The sequence below is a fragment of the Ursus americanus genome, chromosome 18 (assembly GCF_024610735.1).
Source record: "Ursus americanus isolate L20-20 chromosome 18, mUrsAme1.1.p, whole genome shotgun sequence".
NCBI classification, from domain to species: Eukaryota; Metazoa; Chordata; class Mammalia; order Carnivora; family Ursidae; genus Ursus; species Ursus americanus.
In genome coordinates this window covers 37,067,044-37,090,892 of record NC_142144.1, presented here as the reverse complement: position 1 = coordinate 37,090,892, position 23,849 = coordinate 37,067,044, and the positions used below count along the sequence as shown (strand labels likewise).

Here is a 23,849-nt window from a genome sequence, read left to right as displayed (position 1 = left end):
CTCTACAACAATCCTCTCTACAATGATTTGTAGAGCAGGGGCGCCTGGGTGGCTCAGTCATTAAGCGTCTGCCTTCGGCTCAGGGTGTGATCCCAGAGTCCTGGGATTGAGCCCCACATCAGGCTCCTCCGCTATGAGCCTACTTCTTCCTCTCCCACTCCCCCTGCCTGTGTTCCCTCTCTCGCTGGCTGTCTCTCTCTGTTAAATAAATAAATAAAATCTTTAAAAAAAAAAAAAAGAGGATTTGTAGAGCAGTTTGTAGTTTGTGTGTGTACACAGAATTTTTCTTTCAAATCAGGCAGATCAGAAACTTCCTAGAATTTAAACCTTGAACACAGGGACACAAAACTGAAAATGATTAATGTGGGTTAATCCCACATTCCTGAAGATGCTGTCTAGTGATTACTACTTCCCAGGTTCTCAGAATTGCTCTATACTTCTGACCCACCCCTCTGAAACCCCCTGTTCACATTTCCTTCAACTCTGTGAACCACCCTTTCATCCTACCAATAAATATAGTTTTTGCTCCAATGAGTAAAAATTTATTTCTGTTGCTTTCAATCAAAGAATTGTATCAGGTACAGGTCCCTTTCCCATTTTCTATCCTCCAAGGAAATGAGAGAAAGAAAGAAAGAGAGAGAGAGAGAATGCTAAAGATGTCTTAAAGCAAATAACAAGGCATGCCATCACTCAAGAATCCAGTATCTAAAATCATTTCATGAAAATGACTGTTACCATGGCAACCTTTCAGTGTGCATTCAGTGACTTTATGTGCATTCATTAACATTTTAATGTAAACCAAACTGTATTGGCTTATTTGGCCTTGATTCCTTTTTAAATATAGATTGTTTTGTCTCATAAACGTTATCAGAGCTTCTACTCAAGATGGCTGACTAAACAAGTAAATTTACTTTACCCCTAAATTCTATTGAAATGACACTGTAAAGGATAGCTCTTCATGTTTATCTCCCACCACCGCCATTCCACACATACACACATACACACACACATGCACACACGCACACACATGAATACACACATACACGCACTCATAAAATCCACTAGAGTCCCAGCTCCTGTCATTGGAATCTGTTCTGACTATCCAACATGGTCAAAAAGGTTAATATCCCTCCCACTAGTTGATAAATTAAATATAATCAAAGTCTAAATCCTGAGATTTTTTATTAGACTCTGACAAGTTGAATAGGAAGTTCATCGGGAAAAGTGACTATAGACAAGCCAATAAAACGTTCAAGAACACTGATCAGACAGGCCATGACCATAGAGCAAGTCAAAGTGGGTAGCAGCAAAGTAGCCCAAAGAGCCTAGGGAGATAGAGCCCTACGGAGAGGTGTGCCTATTTCTCAACCTGCTGAACCACACCCCAGCACGTCATCATCTGCATCCAGTACAAGTTCAGCCAGAACTTTAGGCAGCAAACGGTTTCCAAGGCGATATGAAACGATGCGCACCATGTAACATTCATGTGCTACCTGATTCTGAGATTCAACAGCTCACTGACTCAGAGAAGAGCTTTGCTTTTCCTGAAGAAACAAGTCAGGCAATCAAAGAAGATAAATAAAAGGAAATAAAGAGGTGAGTCCACATACACTGAGATCAACTATTGTTTTTACATCTTCAGAGAACTTAAGGAAAATTTTTAAATGTAGTGATAAAGAGAAATCGATTTTATACACACACAGGATCCAAAGGATTAAAAGGATGAAGCACAAAGACCAAGTCAACTAAAAGCAGCAATCCTTCCAATGCCAGCATCCCACACAATGCAAGACCTAGAAGGGGTGACACTAGGCAGCAGAGAAATGGGAGGGTGTTGAGTACAAAAAGGACCAAGATTCTACAGTGAAGAAAACAGAGATCATCTGTCTCATCCTCACAGGAGCGTCCAACAAGCTCGGCTAGGTGAAATGGAAGTAGAGAAGAGAAAGGAGGAGGAATGGGGAGGAAAAAAAGAAAAAGAATGAAGAATAAAGAAATTCTGCAAAACTATGGTAACTAAAATTGAGGTGTGAGTTTAGTAAGAAAACTGGAATAGGGAGCCCATAACAGACTTGTGTACGTAGTAAAATTTAGTTTACCATAAATGTGGTGCTTCAAGTGAATGAGAATGAAGGCTAGTTTAAAATGAGTTGGAGTTAATTAAATAAAATTTGAAAAAATAAAGATAGACCCCTATGTCACACTAGACCAAAATTTAAATACCAGATATAATGAAGACCTAAAGTAAAAAAAACCAAAGTATAAAAGTACCAAAAGAAAATATGAGAACATATGGGTAAAGAAGGTCTACTTAACCAAAATGTGAAATCCAGAAACAAGGAATTTTTTTTACAAAAGGAATGCATGTTTCGGCTACCTAATAATTTTAACCTCTGTATCATGAAAGATAGCATAAACAAAATTAAAAGATTAAAAGGTCTAAATTTGTAAAATATTTGCAACGTAAGTAAAAAATAAGAAAGAGAAAGGCAACTCAGTTTTTTTCATATGCAAAAGAACGTTGGCAGACTGTAGAGACTGTTCAATATCTCCAATTTTCATTCTGTGCTGCTTCTGTAATAATAAAAATTTTAGTTGGACATGGATTTGCCCAAAATAAAGGTTGTATTTCACAGCCTCCCTTAAAGCTTGGTCACCTGTGGCTTGTGGCTGAATTCTGGCCATGGTAATACAAAAAGACTCACAGAGGAGATTCCAGGAAACTTCTTCAGAGAGCGATATGTGAGTCCTTAATTCCCTTCTTCATCTTTTCCTCCATCCTCCTGCCCAGAACACAGATGCTTCCATCTTAGACTTGAGGTCAAGGTGAGGAGTTGGATTTGAACAGAAAGGAGTTCCCTTTATCCTGTGGAAGAAAGTCAAGAATGGTATGCATGTAGATAAGTGGCAGTGAGGGGATAGAAAGTTGAGCAAGATAATGCTTCACAGCCTCATTTTGTTTGATGAAGCAGGAGAAAACCTACCTAAGAGTAAGGGAAGTGAAAACTTAAGGAGAGTGGTTTTAACACAGCACTATTGCTGAAGACAATGAAGAAGGAACCTGAAAACAGCAATGCCACAGAATGAAAGGAGAGCCCAGCAAGAAATTAAGGCCATAAATGTGTAGTGGAACCAATTTGCAAGGTTTATTATAAGGTCTACTGATTTTTCCCCCTAACCTTGATTAGCTAATCTTTTTTTTAAGATTTTATTTATTTATTTATTTGTTTATTCATTTATTTGAGAGAATGCACATGCATGCAGTGAAGCAGAGGGAGAGGGACAAGCAGACTCTGTGCTAAGCGTGGAGCCCAACACGGGGCTTGATCTCACAATTCTGAGATTGTGACCTGAGCAGAAATCAAGAGCTGGAGGCTTAACCGACTAAGCCACCCAGGTGCCCCTGATCAGTAATGTGAAAATAGGAGCAAAGAAAGGAAATGGGCATCAAACCAGGGTTGGGACATAGTACAGTGGGTTTGGCATAGAAGTAAAAGGGGTATTTGTGGGAGAATATTTTAGATGATCAAACATGAGGTTCATGGAGAAGAAAGCAAGCCTAAGATGGGGCTACTAAACTGGGAGGAAGTGGAAGGACCAAGGAATTGAAAATCTAGACAATGGTAAAAAAGAGTGAAACTGAAGACAGAGTGGAAATGAAGCTATGGAAAAGGTGGAGGCTGGAGTCAGATATCAGGATACTTGAGTTTTACTTGAATATTCTAAAATGAAGAAGGTTTCAGAATATGACCATGCAAAAGACAGGAAAAGTGTAACACAGTGGTAAGGAGCATGGACTTTGAGTCAGGAAGAATTTCTGTTACTAGTTTTATTATATATCTTCATTTACCTTTGGTTTCTTCAGCACACCTGTTCATTAGACTGTTGTGAGGATTAAAAGAAATTTTAATTTCTTTGGACTAAAGAGCTTTGTTCAGTGCCCAGCACATACTAAGCTCTCAATAACTGATAGTTTAAAAAAAAAAAAAAGGAGAAAAAACACATACATGCCCTATTATTCTGTCTACCACTACTTAAGATGCACAACACAGGGGCACCTGGGTGGCTCAGTCAGTTAAGTGTCTGACTCCTGGTTTCAACTCAGGTCATGATCTCAGAGTCCTGAGATCAAGCCTGGCATCCAGCTCTGTGCTCAGCATGGAGTCTGCTTGAGATTCTTTCCCCCTCCCACTCCATCCCCCTCTGCTCCTCCCCACCCACCCACTTGTGCACTCACGCTCTCTCCCAAATAAATAAATAAATAAATAAAATCCTTTAAAAAAAAAAAAGAAGATGCACAACACATCATTGGGTGGAAAAATGTAATACCTGTAATACTGATGCTAATTTTGCCTATGGGCAGCAAACTTTTCAAATTGTACGCAAATGCCTAATAAGAACAAGTGAAAAGCCTAATCCGGTTATATGCTCTTCCTTTCCCTTGATTGTAAACGTCTAAGGAAAAAAAAGAATGTCTAAGAAAATGAGTACACACAATAGTGACTGGTATTCCAGCAATTAACAATTAACTGTCAGCAATTACAGCAAAAATTCAACCCCATCAACTAAGCCAACATTTTGAAAAGAGGAAAGAAAATTTTTAAATGAAAGATATTTTAAATGAAAAAGAACCTACTTCCAGATAACAAGTAAAAAATAATTGTAAGTAAACAAACCAAAGAGCCAGTGTGCTTAGAGTTAGCAGGATTATTCTTGGTAAAGCTGGAAAGGACTTCAGAGTTGCCCAGTGCAGTCAACATGTTCACTGTCAGAAAGCTTTCCCTACTCCATATGCCCTTATCACTCCTCCCTCCCTCTTTAAATTATCACCTGAAGTGTGGGAAATGTATACCTGTACAGCAAAAGTATTAAATAAACCAATTCAGCAGAAGCCCTTACAGTGCAGTTGGAGAACAGGTATAACCCAGGTCATGGGCTAAAGGAATGACTGCAGACTTGTTATCTGTTAGTTATGTTTGAGGGTATATGGTTTGTTCTGTGATAATACCAAAATCCATTTAACTCAAATGGCTTTAGACCACACAGCTATAGGGGAATACCTGCTGTTCTGTGCCTAGCACATAGTAGATACTCAACAAATATTAAGATCCATTTGTTTATTTATGTAGCCAACATTTATTGAGTCCCTAATATGTCCCAAACATTATTCTAGACATCAGAAATAGAGCAAACACATTTTTAAATGTATGTATTTTGGTGTTGTATTATGAAAGTAATATATGATATTGCAAAAAGTAAAACAATACAAAGACATATCAAAATGTTCTTTGTGGTCAAATATGGGATCAACTATTTTAAATGTTCCATGGGCATATGGGGAAAAAAGTGTTTCTTCTCTATTCCAAGGGAGTAAGGTCTTTCTCCTTTTTTTCCCCAAGATTTTATTTATTTACTTGTCAGAGAGAGAGAGGGAGAGAGCACAAGCAGGAAAAGTGGCAGGAGAGAGAAGCAGGCTCCCTGCTGAGCAAGGAGCCCAATGCAGGACTCGATCCCAGGACCCTGTGATCACAACCCTCATAAGCCGAAGGCAAATGCTTAACCAACTGAGCCACCCAGGTATCCCGTAAGGTCTTCCTCCTATATTCAAGAGTGCATGTGCACACATGGGTGTATGAGCACATGTGCACAAAATTTACTTATTACATTGTTCAATTCCTATATGTCCTTACTTATTTTTTTAACTACTGGAGATGTCCAATTTTATTACGCACATACTAAAATCTCTTATTATAATCATTTTATTAATCTCACTAGTCAATGAAAATTAAGATTAAAGAATCATACAACAATGAATTGAGATGCAAGAGCTAAAGTAATCCCCTTTGTTAAATACCACATGAATCAGAAAAACATTAAATGAATTATTAATAGAATGTCTATAGCTAAATACATTGTGGATTAAATGATAAGACTTTTTTCCTCACAAAAATCTTTTTTCTGTTGATGTCAAATTAAATACCTCAAACACAAGAACTACATATCAGATCATTTACCTCTTCTGTGAGTCATAATTATTCCCGTTGGCTCATTTTTAATGTTGGCTCCTGTGTGGTTGAAAATGACTGTGCAATTAGGTAATTCTGTTAAAAGGACAAAAATTAGGTTTTTCTCTCAAGCAACAGAAGCCATATGAATTCAGTGATGAGAAACTAAAAAGCAATTCAGAAACACTTTAAATATAATACAAAGTCCTATTAGGCTAGCCCACAAACATGATTATGAGCAAAGAACCTGCCTGCACTGTTCACCTTTAAAGGTCCTTTGCTTTTCTTTTGGACAACTCCTCTTCAGGTTTTAAATAAGGAGCAGATAATGTGCAAAATACAATTGTGTTATGTGTACAGAGTAGCCCCATCCAGAAAGCAATGAGCCACAGAAGGAGATGCCCTGCTGACCATCTTTGCCATTAGGCACATTGGTTTAAAGCCTCAGAGGTTTTGTGAGGATAGAACAGAGAGAAAACCTTCCCATAAGAAAGAACTCAGAGGGTGGATACTATGAAAATGACAAGCGTCTATAATTACACAAAATGTTCACTTTTCATATAGGCACAACAAATGAGTTCATCTGTACCTGGCCAAATGACAGGGAGTTTAATCTTGAAGTTGACCATAGCTCTAAACACTTGTGAAGTGAATTCACCTAAATTCTTCACTTATCAGATTATTGTCCCACTTTAAAACTTAATAGTTTATTAATTAATGTAGAAACTACTGCTGCAAGCTCTTATCTTTAGAAGAGGGACTAAGTTATTTTTCTTGAAATTCTTCTGCATTAAAAACAACTTGTTTTTGTCAAGGACGTCTTATTTGGTCCTAGGGTATATTTGGCATCTACCAAAATGAATCTTTTCTTAAGACTGCTCATTGTTGTATAGCTCCTTATGTCAGCAAACAAGAGGCCCTATGAGTAGATTGAACCAATTCCACCATTAAGTTTCCTTTGAAAACAGCTCTTAGCCATAATCATCATAGTTATTTAGTGACCATCCACCAAGTGCTCTACCCTCATTATTTCATTTAATACTCTCAGTAACCCTGCAGGGTAGATGGTATTATAGCTGCTTTTATGAAGGGAACTAAAGAAAGAATAACATAACGTGCCCCAGGCAACCGAGTTACTGCCTTCACCTCAGCCAGGCTTGGTCATTCTCAATTTGCCTGCTAACACACCTTGACTAAAATTCAAGGCTCAGGAATCAGTTTAAGGGAGATGTAATATGTGGATACAGGAGGGGGCACCTGGACGTGAGGGAAGAGCTCTGTCTTCTGATTATCCAGTCCCCCACCCCCACCTTAATCTGTGTCAGAACCATGCGGAGTTGTAGATTCCGCAGCCAAAGTGAAACTAAAGCCACCTACCCCATAGCCTTACTGCCAAGGCTGGTGACTGGTACAAATGGAACCTCAGTACAGTTTATTTAGTGCCTCTATGCCCAGCAGACCATATTACCTAGGCCCCAGCAGAAATGGGGAAAAAAATCTCATCTTGAAGGGACCAGTTTCTGTTTCTCATGGCAAACCTAGCATGGGAATTCCTTTTGTCCCAAAGACCTCCCTCACTGCTCACCCACATGCCTTGGCAGCCTGACGCTCTCTATGCCCATCTCCCTTTCACAAATGAGTTGCCATCTTTTTCTTAAAAAGTAGATGCCACTCTGGTGTTCCTGACACCACCAGTAACCAAAAAGCAAACTCTGCCATTATAGAACACTGTGCTCAGCAGGTCAGCCAGGATCCTGGAAATGCAAACTGGAGTTTCAAAAAGATGAGAAGATTCCTGGAGGATTTCGTGGTGTTTTGGAGAGTGCCTCTGGGCAGATCACACACTGTGACAAGTTCTTTCCAAATTTTGACAATTCACTCACACCTCCTACAAAGAACTGACTTTTCACACTTAACTATCCATGGTAGCTGCCCTTGCTCATTTTCCCCCAAATCTTGAAAAGAGTTTGGGATTATGATACCAAGACAAACGTTCCCATTCCATGGTGCCTGTGAACTGACAGGCAGGCACAGACAGGAGGTAAGGGAACTCCACTGACGGTTACACTGGAGTTGGAAACAGTTTGGCACATCCAGCCCAGGGAATGCATTCCACCCCTCCCACCCCACAGGTATCAGAGGAAGAAAAACAAATAGTTGGACAGGAAGTAGAAGTCTCATACTGTAGTCGAAATTGCATGGGTTTCTGCTAGTCGAAATTGCATGGCCTTCTGCTAGCAGTTTGATGCTTTTCCCTCGAAATTCTTTTCTTTAATCAAAGATTCTCATTACAGGGAAGGAGAAATTGGGAGAGAAGGAAGAAAGAGAAACTTCATATAAAAAAATTACCCCATCAGGTAATGCTTAAAAATCCTTTAACTAGATATTCACATGAAAACAATAATAAATGAATCTAGACACAGACTTTACACCTTTCACAAAAAAATTAATTCAAAGCAGATCATAGACCTAAACATAAAATACAGAACTATAAAACTCCTAGAAGACAACATGAGATAAAATCTAGGTGACCTTGGGTTTGGTGATGACTTTATAATACCAAAGGCATAATCCATGGGGAAAAAAAAGTTGCACTTCATTAAAACTAAAAATCCTTTAACTGGGGACAAATTTGTTGTACAAATAAAGTTGAAATGCAAATTCCTATCTTGAAAAGATAATGTTGAAGTTTAAAATCATACTAAATAGGGGAGCCTGGGTGGCTCAGTTGGTTAAGCATCTGACTCTTGGTCTCAGCTCAAGTCTTGATCTCAGGGTCATGAGTTCAAGCCCCACACTGGGTCCCATGCTGGGCATGGAGAATACTAAATAAATAAATAAATAAATAAATAAATAAATAAATAAATAAATAAATAAATAAAATCATACTGAATATAAAAGACTAATGGGGGCACCTGTCTGGTTCAGTTGGTAGAGCATTATGACTCTTGATCTAGGCATTATGAGTTTGAGCCCCATGCTGGGTGTACGGATTACTTACTTTAAAAGATTTTTAAAATCTTTTAAAAATTTTTTTAAATAAACAAATAAAATAAAAGACTAATGGCAGATCCTTGCCCGGGTCATATTGTTTCATGTTTGTGGTGCAGGTAAGGAGAAAAGAGATGAGAACACCCTAACACAATTACTCATTCATAAGAAAATAGGAAGAAAAAAGTATTTGTGAAACATATAATGAACAAAACCTTATCCTAGGGATAACATGTCATTTCCACTTCACTATCTTGAACATATGCCTTTTCTGAAAGACATAAGGAAACCTCATGGTTCAGGTGTTGAAATCAGATTAAATATTTCCTTGTTATCAACAGCCAAGGCCACCTCCATAAGTCTCTGGTTCAACCCAGCATTCAATTCACAGTCTCACATATTTTCGCTATTTTAAAAATTCAATTAATAAAAAGAAAAGAGATGTTTTAATATTAATGTATAAGAACTCAGTATTTGACTCAAAAAATTAGGAAAAAATAAAGAGAAAAGAAATAAGGCAAAAACATTATTTAAAAAATCACAAAAGTAAAAAATCCAAGAATTACTCTTTCGAAAAATAACAATAAATTCAAGGAAACATCTAGCAAATGTAATCAAGAAAAGAAATACACAATGCAAAACATGAGAAATGAAATTAAGAACAGAATTCAAAATTTCAAAAAAAAAAGTGAAGTATATAATCTTTGCTCACATCTATCAAAAACCATTAAGGAGATCCAGTTCCTATCCAGACAGAAAAACCCTTCTCCAAATTCCCCTTTTCTCTTCTGCAGTTTTCCAGACCACTCCAAAGCTCCCACTTCCCAAATGCCTCAAAGTCTTCTCCAAACGTTTATCTCATGTATCGTTTTTCATATTTTTCCACCCCCCCTACCATGTAGGGTTATCATGTGGAAGTCAGATCACCTTTCCCATTACTTGAATTCTCTACCACAAAGAATATCCTGGGAACTGATCCAGCAAGCCAAACTCCTAACCATTCTCCCCCTGATTTGCAGGTCTCATTTGCTCCCCATTCTTCTCCTGGTACTTTATATTAGAAGTCTGGGTTCCAGGCCACAAAGCTTTCACACATAAATCAATCTATAGAACTCACCCCCATCTCCATCCATCAAAAATGTTTCCTGCAGTCCAACCAACATCGAAAGAGTAGCCCTCAGGGGTGCCTGGGTAGCTCAGTTGGTTAAGTGTCTCCCTTCAGCTCAGGTCATGATCCCAGGATCCTGGGACTGAGCCCTGCATCAGGCTCCCTGCTCAGTGGGGAGCCTGCTTCTCCCTCTCCCACCTGCTTGTGTTCTCCATCTCGCTATCTCTCTCTCTAATAAACAAATGAAAGAAAGAAAGAAAGAAAGAAAGAAAGAAAGAAAGAAAGAAAGAAAGAAAGAAACCCTCAAGATCCAGGAGATTCATTCCAAGAACTCAAGGATGGTTCAATATTGGAATTTAATAGAACATGCCACATTAACATAACACTCAAGAGAAATTATGGGACCTAAGTGACTGCTGAAAGACATTTGCAAATACAATTAGGAAGTTGCTAGGACAACAATTTTGAACAAAATGTAGTGGATGTCTCCGTGAAAGAGACACAGATTAAGGCTGGGAGCAAACAGAGAAAATCTACTTTTCTAGATCTAGTAACAGCGAAATCAGATCCAAAATTTGAATTACCTTCATTTGTGTCACCCTTAGGCCCAACTGAATCTGTTATGGCTTGGAATTTGGCCTTGCAGGATGTCTTTCTGCCTCTAAAGGGCTGGAGAACTGATATGACTTGTTAAAATTATTAGCCATTTTTTGTTTTATCAGCTATTAATATAAGTAACTGAATATTGACTGCATTTCCTTGTGATCTATTACTTTAAATATAAAATCTGGGGTTTTTTCACATTCGCAAATATATATTCACTGTAGCTAATTAGAAATCTACACAATATAACAAAATTTAAATTACTTACCTTCTCACCATCCAAAGCCAACCACTAATTAACATTTTAGTATATTTTCTCCAACATGAATTTGGGAATATAAACACACTTGGTGTTTAATAAGGACATAAGCTTGTCACTGATGTTGTAACAATCATTTCTGTGTCCCAAACCCCTCAATGGGACATCAGAGGCTACTAGACTAAAAAGAGTTTTAACAGAGTCTCAGGGCAAGAGATTAAACATTTATCTACCCAAAGCACCAAGGGCATTAGATGCCCTCCCATGGTAATAGAGTGACTTTCTCTGTGTGGTTTGGAAAAAAAGCCCTACCAGATGGTTCAAAATAATCAGGGCCTACGGAATGCATGCCAGTTAAGAACCTCTGTCCTAGGAAATTCATGGATAATTGATTTGTTGAAAATGTTTGGAGAGAGGGTACATAGCTTTCACCAAATTCTCTGAATCTGTGACTCCTTCAAAATGTCAGAAGTCCTGGCTTGTAAAATTGTTTCCAGCTCTAATATTCTGGCATTATTTGAGGCTGGGGCATTTATTCTGCCTGCTTAGAAGCTGAAGTCTTAGAAGAGCTGGAGGACGGAAGTGAAGCTGGGTTCATATATCACAAGGAGGTTTTGAGGGAAGCTGACCCATGGAAAATGCACACATACCCCTTTGCCGTCTCTTGTATCATTTGTCTTGCTTTCACAGTGCTTTCTCTAACATCGAACCATCAGAGACTTAATAACTATGTTAATGTAAAAATAGCACCACTTTTCAAGGATATGCCCAGAAATGTCTGCTCCCAGTACTACTCCCAGTTATACTTGTGATGAGAACAAGAGTTACTAATCTTGGGGTCAAATTAAGAAATGGGAGGAAATGAGCTATCATATTTTCAAGGCCTACCATGCATTTGACATACTTCAACACCCTCATCTGATAAATTTCAGACTCAGCTCTCAACCCTGGCTAACTTCAGAGCCAAACAGCCTCCCCTTAACAATCATGTATGTTTTGTATTCTTACCTATACCCTGGTTTTCTCTCAAACTTCTATCTTGATTAGGACATCAGTTAAACACACATAAGCCTTATTTTAAAAAAAACTTACATATTTTATTTTGAAGCATTGATTCTGAAACATAAAAGAATTGTGTGAAACTAAGTTTTGGATTAGAAAACAGATTAATAATTTATTGTTCAAATGCTGCCATCTGGTGGCCAAAGATAGTAACCAAAAAAACAGACCTCTACTTGAAAAGATAGGGAAAACCCCAACAGCCCTAATCACCTGGTTTGCTAGCAAAGATTAAAATCTGGACTGTTATGTAGGAAAATATTATCTAGAACATTACATGAGAAAATATTAACCTGTTTATGTTCCCCTAATTCTGATCCATATGAGATACTCTGTCCATAAACAATGGCAACAAGAGGTTTATTAAAATGTTTCTAAAAGCCAAAGATGCAGCCTCACCAAACGCACTTGACAGTTAAATTCAGCTGCAACCGAGAGTTCTGTTTTCTTTATGCTTTCAATGAAACACGAGGTTTCATTCACTCAATAAAATATTATTGGGATCCTATTATGTTCCAGGTACGCTGAATTGCATTGAGTACTTGATGGAGAACCAAAAAACAGCATCTGTTCTAAAGAACTTCATGGTCTGGTGAAAAAAAATGGGTCCCCAGCCTATAAGGTTTGGCATCTGTACAGTACCTTGGCCTCAGCCTCAGAGGTGAGTATAGGCTAAAAGCTCCTGCTTGCAGGGTGCACCTTTTTCTCGTTCACATTATCAGGACTTACAGTCTATCAGCTTCTCAGACAGATAATTCAGATAAGTATACCCAATAGGGTCTCTTCCCTAATGCCTGACCAGCCGGAGGGATCACTTTTAGTATTTGACCTATTTCCTACCCTTGCTCTGTCATGAACATTTTCTCTTTCCCGGGTTCTTGAAAGCAAAAATAAGTTTCTGTTCCCTAGTCACTTGACAATTCTCTAGGTATTTAGTAACCTACAGAATAATTGTGATAGTGAAATTGCTGTCCATAGTGGATAAGAATCCAGCTGCTCAACTGGCTTTTCAGGCATCCTTCAAAGTCCTCTCCTCTGCCCTAGCCCTGACCTCCTATCTCCAGAATCCAGCCAAGGAAAGAGCAGCAAAGGCTAACGGTCTACTGGTGCACCACGACATGGAGATGCCCTAGGACCCTGGCAACTCCAACTAGCATTTTAAGAGTATTTCCCATAGTTTCTGGGGAAATTTCTACCAAAAGGCCCTAGGCCAGTAACTAATCATTAAATTTGGAAATATAATCCAATTTTTCTTCCAGTCAAGGCAAACAATACAGGTCAGTAGTGGGGGCAGTGGATTGTGTCAACTTCTCAACTTGTAGCTGCCATAAGTCCAGGACAGTTTGCCTCCTTTTCAGTCTTAGATCCCATGGCAATAGCGTGGGATGAAAGGAGCTCCACACATGGGAATGATGTTTGCAGTCCACATTAGTGGTAAACAACTATTGTTTTGCAAACTGCTCCTCCCTCATCCATGAAATTCTAGTGTGACTCTCCACTCCTCACCTCAAGATGGTCCTGTTACTTGAGATGGCCAGAGTATGCCATCCACCGAAGAGACAGAGTGATTAGTCTAGAGATGATTATGTGACCTAAGCAAAGAAGTCAGGGTGCTTTCTGTGCTTTGGCAGAAATGTGGAGGGGTGAGGGGTAGAGAGGATTGAGCTCTCTCACTCTGAGGCCCAAAGCTGTTTGTGCTGCCCCCCTGGAGAGTCGCAACACAGGAAAGCAGAACTAAGAGATGGAAAGGGAGCCTAATGGTATCATTTAAGCCCCTAGATTCAGCTATGCTCTTTGCCTCCCCCATGGACCCAAAATCAGCATAAAGTAGAGAAAATGAAGACTTCTTTAAAAACTTACTTTACAGGTTAATGCATGAGTGCAAAGAATTCCTTGCACTTTAGAAAGCTCATCTGACAATTTCAGTCTTAGGGGGAAAAAAACCTTGAGGACAGAGCAATGGGAGCTAACCAGCTGAAGACTGAGGACTCGAATCTTACAGGAACTTTAAATATAATTTAATCCAAGGCCCTAGTTTTAAATATGAGAAGCCAAGGCTCGAAGGGGAAAAGGGCTTGCTTGAGAGAATATTCACTGAGGCTTTACAGATCAGATAAGATTAGAGTTTGGCAAAGGAGACTAGGATTGAGTGCTGGACTACCCCAGTGCCTGGCCCTTTCATGTTCATGCTTGTTTAATCCTCAACCTGGGAGGTACATATTTTAGTTCCATTTGACAGATGATGAAATTGAGGCCAGAGAGGTTAAATGACTACCCTAGTGCCACACATCTAACACGGAACAGAGCTGAGCCTCAAATATAAACCTAAGGTGATTTTATTTTCTACTCAACATTTACATGAAAAAAAAATTATGAGGCAAGACAGAAGCAAGTGGGACTTAGGAGAGCAGCTTATTCTCAAATAAGATGTCAGTGTCTACAGTGCCTGGCTGGCTTAATCGGTAGAGCATGGGACTCTTTATCTTGGGGTTGTGAGTTTGAGTCCACGTTGGGGACAGAGTTTACTTAAAAAAAATTTTTTTTTTAAAGCTGCCAGTGTCTAAGAGGATCTGGGAAGAGTCGAGGAGAGGATTGCAATAAAGGCCAAGATCTGGTTTAAATTGCTAAATCTCCAAGTTCCCAGCTGCCTTCTAAAAATTGAGGAAGTTGAAATAGACGGTCTCAAAATAAATTTGTAAAATGGAACAGGCAAAAGGAGTTGAGTAGTGAATGGCCCAGAATCCTAGAGGTCTAAACTCCTAAACTCCTTTCCCACTGCTCCACGGCCTGGCTATTCCCTTCCCTGAGGTTTGGGTAGAGAGCAGCTGCTGATAAGGAACACTCAGGCCCTTGAATGTGTCTCTGATTTGATGAGTCATACAATGGCCTAAATAACACTAATAATGCATCAGAGCACTAATCATTAGTAGACTCTAAAACCCAAAACCCATTCCTTGATGGTAGAGCTTGTTTACTAAAATAAAATAAAATAAAATAAAATAAAATAAAATAAAATAAAATAAAATAAAATAAAATAAAATAAAAATAAATGAAAAAACATCAAAAGTAGATTACTCCAGTTCAGAGAGTTAGACTCTCTGGAACTTGAGAGCCCTTTTCTCCAGCTCTGACTTAAGATCTGTTATGAACTATTTAAGGTCTACTCTTCATGCTCTCATACAAAGCATTCACTTGCTCAGTTGCAGGTTCATCTTTGTCATCGTACCTACCTTCTCTTTAAGCAACAAAAGAACTCGATTATAAATTTGGCTTCTTGGCTAGAGTTGAAATAACCACCCATATTCGACCATTTTATTTTAATAAAACTGCTGCCTTGCCTGGCTATGATGGGGCTTAAGTAGAAGAGCATAGTCCCTAATGGACAAAATACAACTTGGAGTCACAAATGTGAGTTATATGCATTTGTCCTACTTTTTCATGCCAGTATGCCCTGTACCTTAAGACTCCATCCGATTGTAACACAATAATAAATCTGGGATAAATAGGCAAAGAAAGATCATTTTTTCTAGTGGTAATGTAACAATTGCCCATTTGGGAGAGAGAGAGTGGCATGGGGTCTATATACCTCAATATTTCATGTCCTTTTTCTGGCCCCTCGAAGTCATTATTCACATTTGCTCTTCCAAAAATTCTATTATTCAAGGTCAGAGTAGCCTGGCTGAACAAAAAATGTAGAGGTGGTCACCTCATTCTTCCAAATTTCCCTTCATTATATCTCACATATTACACTGTGATATAGTTTCTCCTTGGCTGCAGTTTCTTATCAAATATTCTCATTTTGATTTTAATATCGATATGCTAAACTACATAGCATTGTTGATTAGATGGGAAATTAAATTGAATGTTTTTGCAATATCTGTTTTTAAAAAGTTCACTGGACTCTTCATCTGAAGTTTAGTTAAATGTTCTGCAATTCTCAAGTACATGTGCTGAGGCCTTAATGAAATCTCTGCCTTAGTCAGAGATTACTTACGGAGTCCAGCACAGTTTGTACTGTTAGCATACTGTACCCAAGAGATATTGCCACTCCCACTATCCTGGGATACATTCATGATGTAACTGATCTATTTATGCAGATGACTGGTTTTAGTAGTGTGGATTCACTGCCTTTTAGATAGCTCATGGTAAGTCTGTCAGCCAGGGTTCCTGAGCCCCTCAGACCTGCTGAGGATTTCTCTATTTCCCAAGATTCCTGCCTCCATGTGGTGGCTAAATGGGAGCCAGAAGCCAGAAGCCCCCAGGATGTGTATGTGCCAAAGGGTTGAGGGAGGAGCACTGAGATCAAAGGAGAGGATCCCAGGGACATCCTAGAGATGGGGTCTCTCCCCTCGTCCTCCACAGTGATCCCAGACACCTCCTAAAATCCCAGATGCATAGTTATGACCTTTTTCTCCACAGCAGAGGTTAAGTTGGGGTCCACAGACCCCCAGGGGGTCTATGGAAGCACTTCAAGGGTATATAAGATGTGTATATATACATTATTCTGGGGAGTGAACTTCATGGCCTTCATCATATTTTTTTAAATCTAATCTATGGAAGAATCTTCAGAGCTCTGTGGAAATCTTCAAGTTATAATTACTGGGATAGAGAGAGGCAGTTAGGCCAATTCTGACAGATCAGCCCTGAATCTCTGATATCCAGCCATATCCAGTGTATGTGCCTGACTACCAGATTCCAGTCTCCAGAAAACATCCCTGAACCTGCAAGGACTTAGTGACCATCTCAACTATGGTCGGGTCCCTGAAAGGACCATTTGTACCTGGATATCTCATAGACAAACCCAGACAAACCCTGAGCCTAAGGTTAGCTGAGTTCATCACAGATCCCAGGCCATGCCTCTGAGACTGCCCTCCAAGCAGGAAGAGGAGATGGGAGTCATTGAAGAGGGATAGTGATCAGCTCTAGGCCTTGCCCCTATAATCATGGGGCCTGAGGGCCTCCCCCCAATCCCAGTAGAAACAAAGCACCGGTCCCTATAGCCATTCTCCCTTATCTAATGCCCAACGTATCCCTGGATCCTGAAATAAAACTGACCCTGCAAAGGGAAGGAAGGCCTGTAACTAGCCCAGAAAGCCAACCAGAAAAAGGTGTGTGTATCCTCACAAGGCAGAGTCTAATCTGGGAGCTTTGGAAAAGGTGCTTGGAAGCCCAGAGTTCATTTATACTGTGGTTCTCAAACTTTAGTATGAATAACAGTCATTCTGAATGTTTTTGTTGTTGTTTTTGTGTTGTGTTTTTTTTTTTGACAGAGAGAAAGAGAGAGAGAGAGAGTACTCAAGCAAGGGGAGGGGCAGACGGAGAGAGAGAGAGAGACTCCCAAGCAGGTTCCATGCTCAGTGTAGAGCCCAACGTGGGGATCGATCTCCAGACCCTGAGATCATGACCCAAGAGAAAATCAAGAGTCGGGCACTTAACCAACTGAGCCACCCAGGCACCCACTGAACATTTGTTTTATAATACATATTCCTAGGCCCAAGGGATTATGATTCACTAGTTCTGGGGTAGACCCAGGTATTTACAGGCTGCAAAATGAAACTAGCAATTCTGATGTCAGGCATCCACAGAGTATACCTTTAGAAAGTATTCTAGGGTTTCTAGGGGCTTTAAGGCATCAGATGTAGAAAAGGACCTTTAAAGGAACTGCCAGTCCTCAGAGAAATCATTGAAATGCCACGGAGAGCTTTTGGTCAGCACAGGCCAAAGGCCCCTGAGGGTCTATGGCTCCTACTGGTTAGTAATACATTAATATTCTTCAACTAATAGGGAAAATGAGTTTGACGCACCAGAACCAAGATCAACTTTGAAGCCCAGCAACCTTTATAGATTATTAAATTTTTATGCTTTAAAGGGTCATAACAATGGTACCTAGCCCATAGAATTACATACAGTGAGAAGTAAATGAGATAATTTGAACAAAGTGTTTAGCATAATGCCCAGACACACAGGAGTTGAGCAAGTGTTAGCTGCTGTAATCATTAATAATGCTAATTATGACTATATCCATGCTCACCAAGAAACCACTGTAGCATCTTGTTTGTTTGTGAAAGACTGAGGTCAAATGTGGTCTCTATGGATTGAGGTTTTCTCCAGAGGGAAATTATTATTAAGGGTATTCTTTTTTTTTTTTTTCTTAACTCAAGAGCAAAAAGAGTCACATCCTCAAACAAATCACCAGTGTAATCAAAAACATTTTAAATTTCCCTTTACTTCCAGTTCTGACATTATCCAAAAATCGACTTGCTCCAACAGTGCCATCCAAATTTGTTCTGAGTGAAAAATGAAGCTACGGGGTTCTGTGCAACTTTTCCATCAATAGCGACCTCTGCATGCATCAAAACTCAATCTGTGACTGTTACCTGAACTCCCAACAGTTTCCAACTACCTGGGAGAGCTGCCCCAAACAAATAAACTTTATTTTCAGATGAAAGATTCACTCAGACCAGCAAGAAGACTTTACAGCTGAACCGTGATGAACATTTGGCCAAGTATTCCCCACCAGCCAGGAACCAGAAAACTCCATCTCTCCACCCCCTCATCTAGCCTGTTTGCTTAAAGCAAATAAGAACTGGTGAGACACATTTCCTGAGAAGGGAGCATGGGTGGTTTTGGATAGAAAGGAATGAAAGGGACAGAAGCAACTAAGTTTCTCCATGAAGAAAGGAATGAGAAAGAATATTACAGAATAGATTAAGATCAAAGAACAAGACCAATTAGTGCCTTCAAGATAAATATGAGACCTCTCTAGCTGCTCTGATGAAGGGCACCACATGCCTCTGGGGAGAAAGGATTAAACCTATGGACAGAAATATATAGCCCACCCTCTTCCATATCTTGCATTAGGTCAGTTTGAACATAGCTTTGCCCCCCATTAATCAGACCTGACATGGGTCCTGGAGACTGGGGGTCAGGCCTGTTCCAGCCACCACCACCAAAGAACACATCCATGACAAACACAAATTCCTAATTCCTAAACTACTTCAAGTCACCCCATATTGTAGCCACTCAGGAACAGAAGAGGCTTTGTTGTTTTGTTTTGTTTTGTTTTGTTTAAAAAAAAAAAAAGCTGCATGTTTTAATTCAAGAAATAAAAGTTCACAGGCAATCCAGAACAGGTGCCAGGAATTTGCTCTAAACAATCAGCCACACCTGCTCCAAAGTTCAGGCTCCGCACAATCACTCTGGCCAGTGCCTCCTGAGATGCTCTTTCAGCTGAGGAATGGAAGGCAGCAGCTGCTGGCACTCGTGACAACGGAGGGGCAGCTTCAGGAGCTCAGGCATGCCATCTCGGACACTCACTCTCCCAGTGTCCTGTACCATCTCTATCACAGCTGCAAGCAAAGAAAAAAGTTCAGAGCCCAGCTACTCTGAAAAGCCAATATAATATACCTCCCAGAAAAGCAAATCTGACTCCAAATAAAAATGTGCTAGGTCCTAAAGCTAGTAAACTTGAGGTTAAACTCACTGTCGGGAAAATGGGCTTGATCAGATTCTAAATCTGAGCAACCTGTTTTTGAGATAATTACATTCCTTTGGGACACACTGTAAGCAATTCACGTTATTATGTCAAAGGCTTAGCACAGTGCTTTACCACTGGTTAGCCCTCAGTCAGTGGTAGCTGCCACCACTAATGTCCCAGCATACTGAAGTTCCACAGTACACGCACTGGGAAATGCTCCCTTCTACATACACACAGCCCTCCCTGTTAATTAACCACTCATGACACGAGGCAGCCCCCAAGCTCTTAACCAGCTGATGGCAGAAAAGACAACTGTACAGAGTTTTCACATCCATAAACTCCAATAATTCTCAGGGCAAGATTTAAGTCCCCTGTTATTACAATAAAACACCTTTCTGACTCTGACATAACAGCTTTCTAGGTTCCCCCCAAGAAGGCTGTTCAAAGCAAAGTGGCAATCCTAATCAATCCAAATAATCCAATTTCTTTTAATGAGTCTCTCTTTATAGGGACACAAAGTTGTACATGGGCTTTTAAGGCCAGGTAATTTTCTAAGGAAACAACTAAATCAAGTATAAGAATAGCTGAGAAAACGAAACAAATGTGAAAAAGAAAGAACTCTGTTTACCTTGTGATTCTAGGAAGTATTCTGTATTGAAAGAATTCCAATGTTTTTTGTTTTTAAGGCAAGGAGAATCAAAATCCTGGCTGATCACATGAAGGTGTACATGGCTAGTTGAGAGAGAATGAAACTGACCATTAAATCCATTAAAAACTATGGCTTAATCAAAATGACAAACTAACAGCATGGGTATATAAAATATTGCTAGTGTTTCCATTTAATCCAATTCATTCAATCATTCACTTAAGAACATTTAATGCTCACTAATTACCTACTAGAGCCAAGCATTATTCTAGCACTTAGAATTTAGCATTGAACAAAATGAGAAAGGCCTATGCCCTTATCGAAATTACATTCTAATAAGGAAAGACAAATTTTAAAAACAAAACAAATAAACGGGGAAAATTCAAATCAATAACATTGCTAAGGAAAAACATAAACCAGGGAAATGGGACACAGAGTGCTCAGGGGTTAGAAGTTACCTCTTTAGCTAGAGTGTTAAAGAAGGCCACTCACAGGCCGTGTTTTGAGCTGAGAAAGCCGTCAGGCAAGCAAAGATGTGGAGAAAGAGTGTTTTGGGGAGTGGGGATGCCAAGCGCAAAGACCCTAAGATAAGAAAGAACTTGGTGCAACTGAGGAAGAGAAAGGTGACAGATAATGGCTGGAATGGTTCAAGCTGAGGAACAGAGACTAGGCAGGAGTCATATCATAAAGAGTCTTGCAGGTTGACAAGAGGTTTGCAGTGTACTCTGCTTACATTGTCTCTGATTTGCACTTTTAAAAGATCACTCTGGCTGCCCTGCAGAGAAAGAACTATAAAGAGGGTGACAATGGATACAGAGACGAGTTAGGAAACTACTGCAGAAACAATCATGCCTTACATTGGAGCTGTAGTGTTTGAAATATACTTTGCAATAGAACCAAAAGGACTTCCTAATGGATTGGATGTGGTTTGGGGGAGGTACCACTTACAGGGATGGGGAAGCTTAAAGGAAAAGCAGGTTTGGGAGAAAAAAACAAGAATTCTCCTTTGGACTAAACTGTAGGATGCGTTTTTGTATAAATTTGACTCTCAGAATCATTAATATTTCCTATTCTCCCAATAAATAATCAAAACCAACCAATACATGCAGGAATCCAAAATGGCATATAGGCGGTAACAAATAAACCTAACAGTATTACAAATGAATAAGGGAACCACACTGAAGGGAGTCAGGAAGAAAATAACTAGTGAAATGAACTTTGGATAACAGTAGTTTGGATACTGTAAAGAGGGAAAGAACTGTATAGAAATACTGTGAGTAAATGTCTTTCTCACAGGGTTATGGGTTAGCAATTCTGTAACTATTTTATGTGTATACTAAGACCAAACAGGAAAGTGAATTTATTATAGCTAATGAGAGCCGGATTTTTCACCGTTGGAGAAAGAAATTACAATAAAGAAAAGGGGGAGACAAGAATGAATCTTGCAGAATTGAACTGGAGCCAGAGATATCAGTATAAACTTGTGTTTTTCCATACACATACACAAGTAGATAAAGAAATAGGGAGGTGTCTGTATCTGTGTGGATTAAGATTCATGCATGTATTTCCTGGCCCAATCCGCCGAAAGGACCTACGAGCAAAGACACCCTGGAATCAACCACTTCTCTCAATATAGAAACCTAGTATCCAAGTCTTGGTTTATAAATATCTTTCTCCAATAAAAGGAACTAAATAAAATAAAAGGTTCATTCCAGGCCTAGAACAGGAAAAATATAGGATGAGCCCGGAACATCTTGTTCCAGAAAATAAAGAAGTACTCAAAAAATGTTGGGGCCCTGTCAAATGATTAGGGACTCAACCTAAAGGAGCTTCCAAGGACTAAAGCTAGAACAATTCAAGCAACAAAATGAGTAATGATAGACTAAATTAAAACCTATGGAATAAAACAAATATCTATGAGTCCACACTGATAAATAACTGAATAAATACATAATGAGGGAGAAGGGACAACTCTTTAATACAGAAGAATTCTAGGGGTGCCTGGGTGGCACAGCGGTTAGGCGTCTGCCTTCGGCTCAGGGCATGATCCTGGTGTTGTGGGATCAAGCCCCACATCGGGCTCCTCCGCTATGAGCCTGCTTCTTCCTCTCCCACTCCCCCTGCTTGTGTTCCCTCTCTCGCTGGCTGTCTCTATCTCTGTCGAATAAATAAATAAAATCTTTAAAAAAAAAAGAATTCTAATTAATAAATTAAAGAGAATGAGGGAAACATAAAATCACCATTAGGTAAACACATTGTAATAACTCTTGCAGGCAAGACCTTCCAATAAATGCTAAAATCACTGGGCAAAAGTTTGGGGAGAAACAGGATACTAGCATAGTCCCCAACTATTCAAGACATTCATCAATTACAAAGGGAAAAATAGTAACTCTGAGGAGACAAACCTGGCAGACACCACCCTAATGAAGTGATCAAGGTTAATATGAGTAATAAGCCATCTCGATATCACATACTCCTTGATATGATGTACTCAGAAGGATGCAACATCACCTCTGTGGCATTCCAGAGGCAAAAAAAAAAAAAAAAAGCATAACTTCAATCTAATCCATGAAAAAATATCAGATAAACCCAAAATGAGAGACATCCTATAAAACGAACCAGTAATCATCAAAAGTGTCAAAGTCATAAAAACTAGGAAAGGAGGAATAAGTGTCACAAGTTAGGGGAAGCTAAGGAGAGACAATTAATAAATAAAACTAATAAATGCAGGATCCTGGATTAGATCCTGGAGCAGAAAAACATAATAAAAAAATTAAAATAAAAACAGGTGACATTCAAATAAGGTCTAGAGTTTAATCAGTGGTGATACTATGGAAGATCTTTGTTTTGCATCACACTTTTTAAATATTTTCTAAATGGAAAATATATTACTTTTACAAGAAAAAAAAGTTACCTTTTCCTCTCCATAGTGTTTATTTAAAATTATAAATAGTGATCATGAAAGGATATGTAAGTGGCAACTTACTGCTCATTTTGCTTCCCACCCACACTTGCCACAGCTCTTTTTAACATTCTTAGAACAATAGCATTATTACTATGTGAAAAGCACTCTATAGTCAAAGGGCTCTGTTAGCCACGGGCTGTGCAGCACTGGAGAAATAGGATTATGATTATGGGTGACTTTTACCCTAAATTTTTGAATAAGGTTTTAACAATAAAATATTATATACAGTTGATCCTTGAACTGACCCCCCACACTATCAAAAATCCAAAAGTGTAATTTTTGACTCCCCAAAAACTACTAATATCCTACTGTTGACCAGAAGCCTCATCAATAACATAAACAGTCCATTAACACATTCTTTGTATGTTATATATACTATATACTGAAATCTTACAATAAAGTAAGATAGAGGAAAAAAAATTAAGTCACAATGAAAAGAAAATACATTTACAGTATTTTACTGTATCAAAAAACATTTGCATATAGGTGGACCTGCACAATTCAAACCTATGTTGTTCAAGGATCAACTGCATTTTTTTAAAATGAGGTCCAACATACATTAACCCCATGACCTAGCAACTTTAGTTCTAGGAATTTACCGAAGCGCAAAAAAATGAAGTATGTGCATGATACACACAACATACATGAATCTCAAAATCATAATGTTAAAAAAGGTCCGACAGAAGAAAAGTACCCATTGTATGATTCCACTGACACGAAGTTCTAGAACAGGCAA

The 23,849-nt window shown here is 39.1% G+C and overlaps 1 protein-coding gene across 8 annotated transcripts in view; it reads right to left on the bottom strand.

Annotated features, from left to right (window-relative positions):
- Positions 1–23,849, bottom strand: part of APTX (aprataxin) — a 39,264-nt gene that overhangs the window by 2,105 nt on the left and 13,310 nt on the right. For 5 of the 8 annotated variants that reach the window (XM_045780396.2, XM_087869600.1, XM_087869599.1 and 2 more), the window contains 2 exons: positions 20,131–20,234; positions 18,159–19,374 (listed from right to left, as the gene is read on the bottom strand). In XM_045780396.2, coding sequence (XP_045636352.2) covers positions 19,220–19,374; positions 20,131–20,234 — 259 coding nt within the window. In that variant the 3' untranslated portion in view covers positions 18,159–19,219. Of the gene's footprint in view, positions 1–2,705; positions 2,867–5,832; positions 6,102–18,158; positions 19,375–20,130; positions 20,235–23,849 lie in introns of those variants that run through there. The other 3 variants (XM_045780394.2, XM_045780395.2, XR_006776597.2) reach the window with 3 other exon arrangements.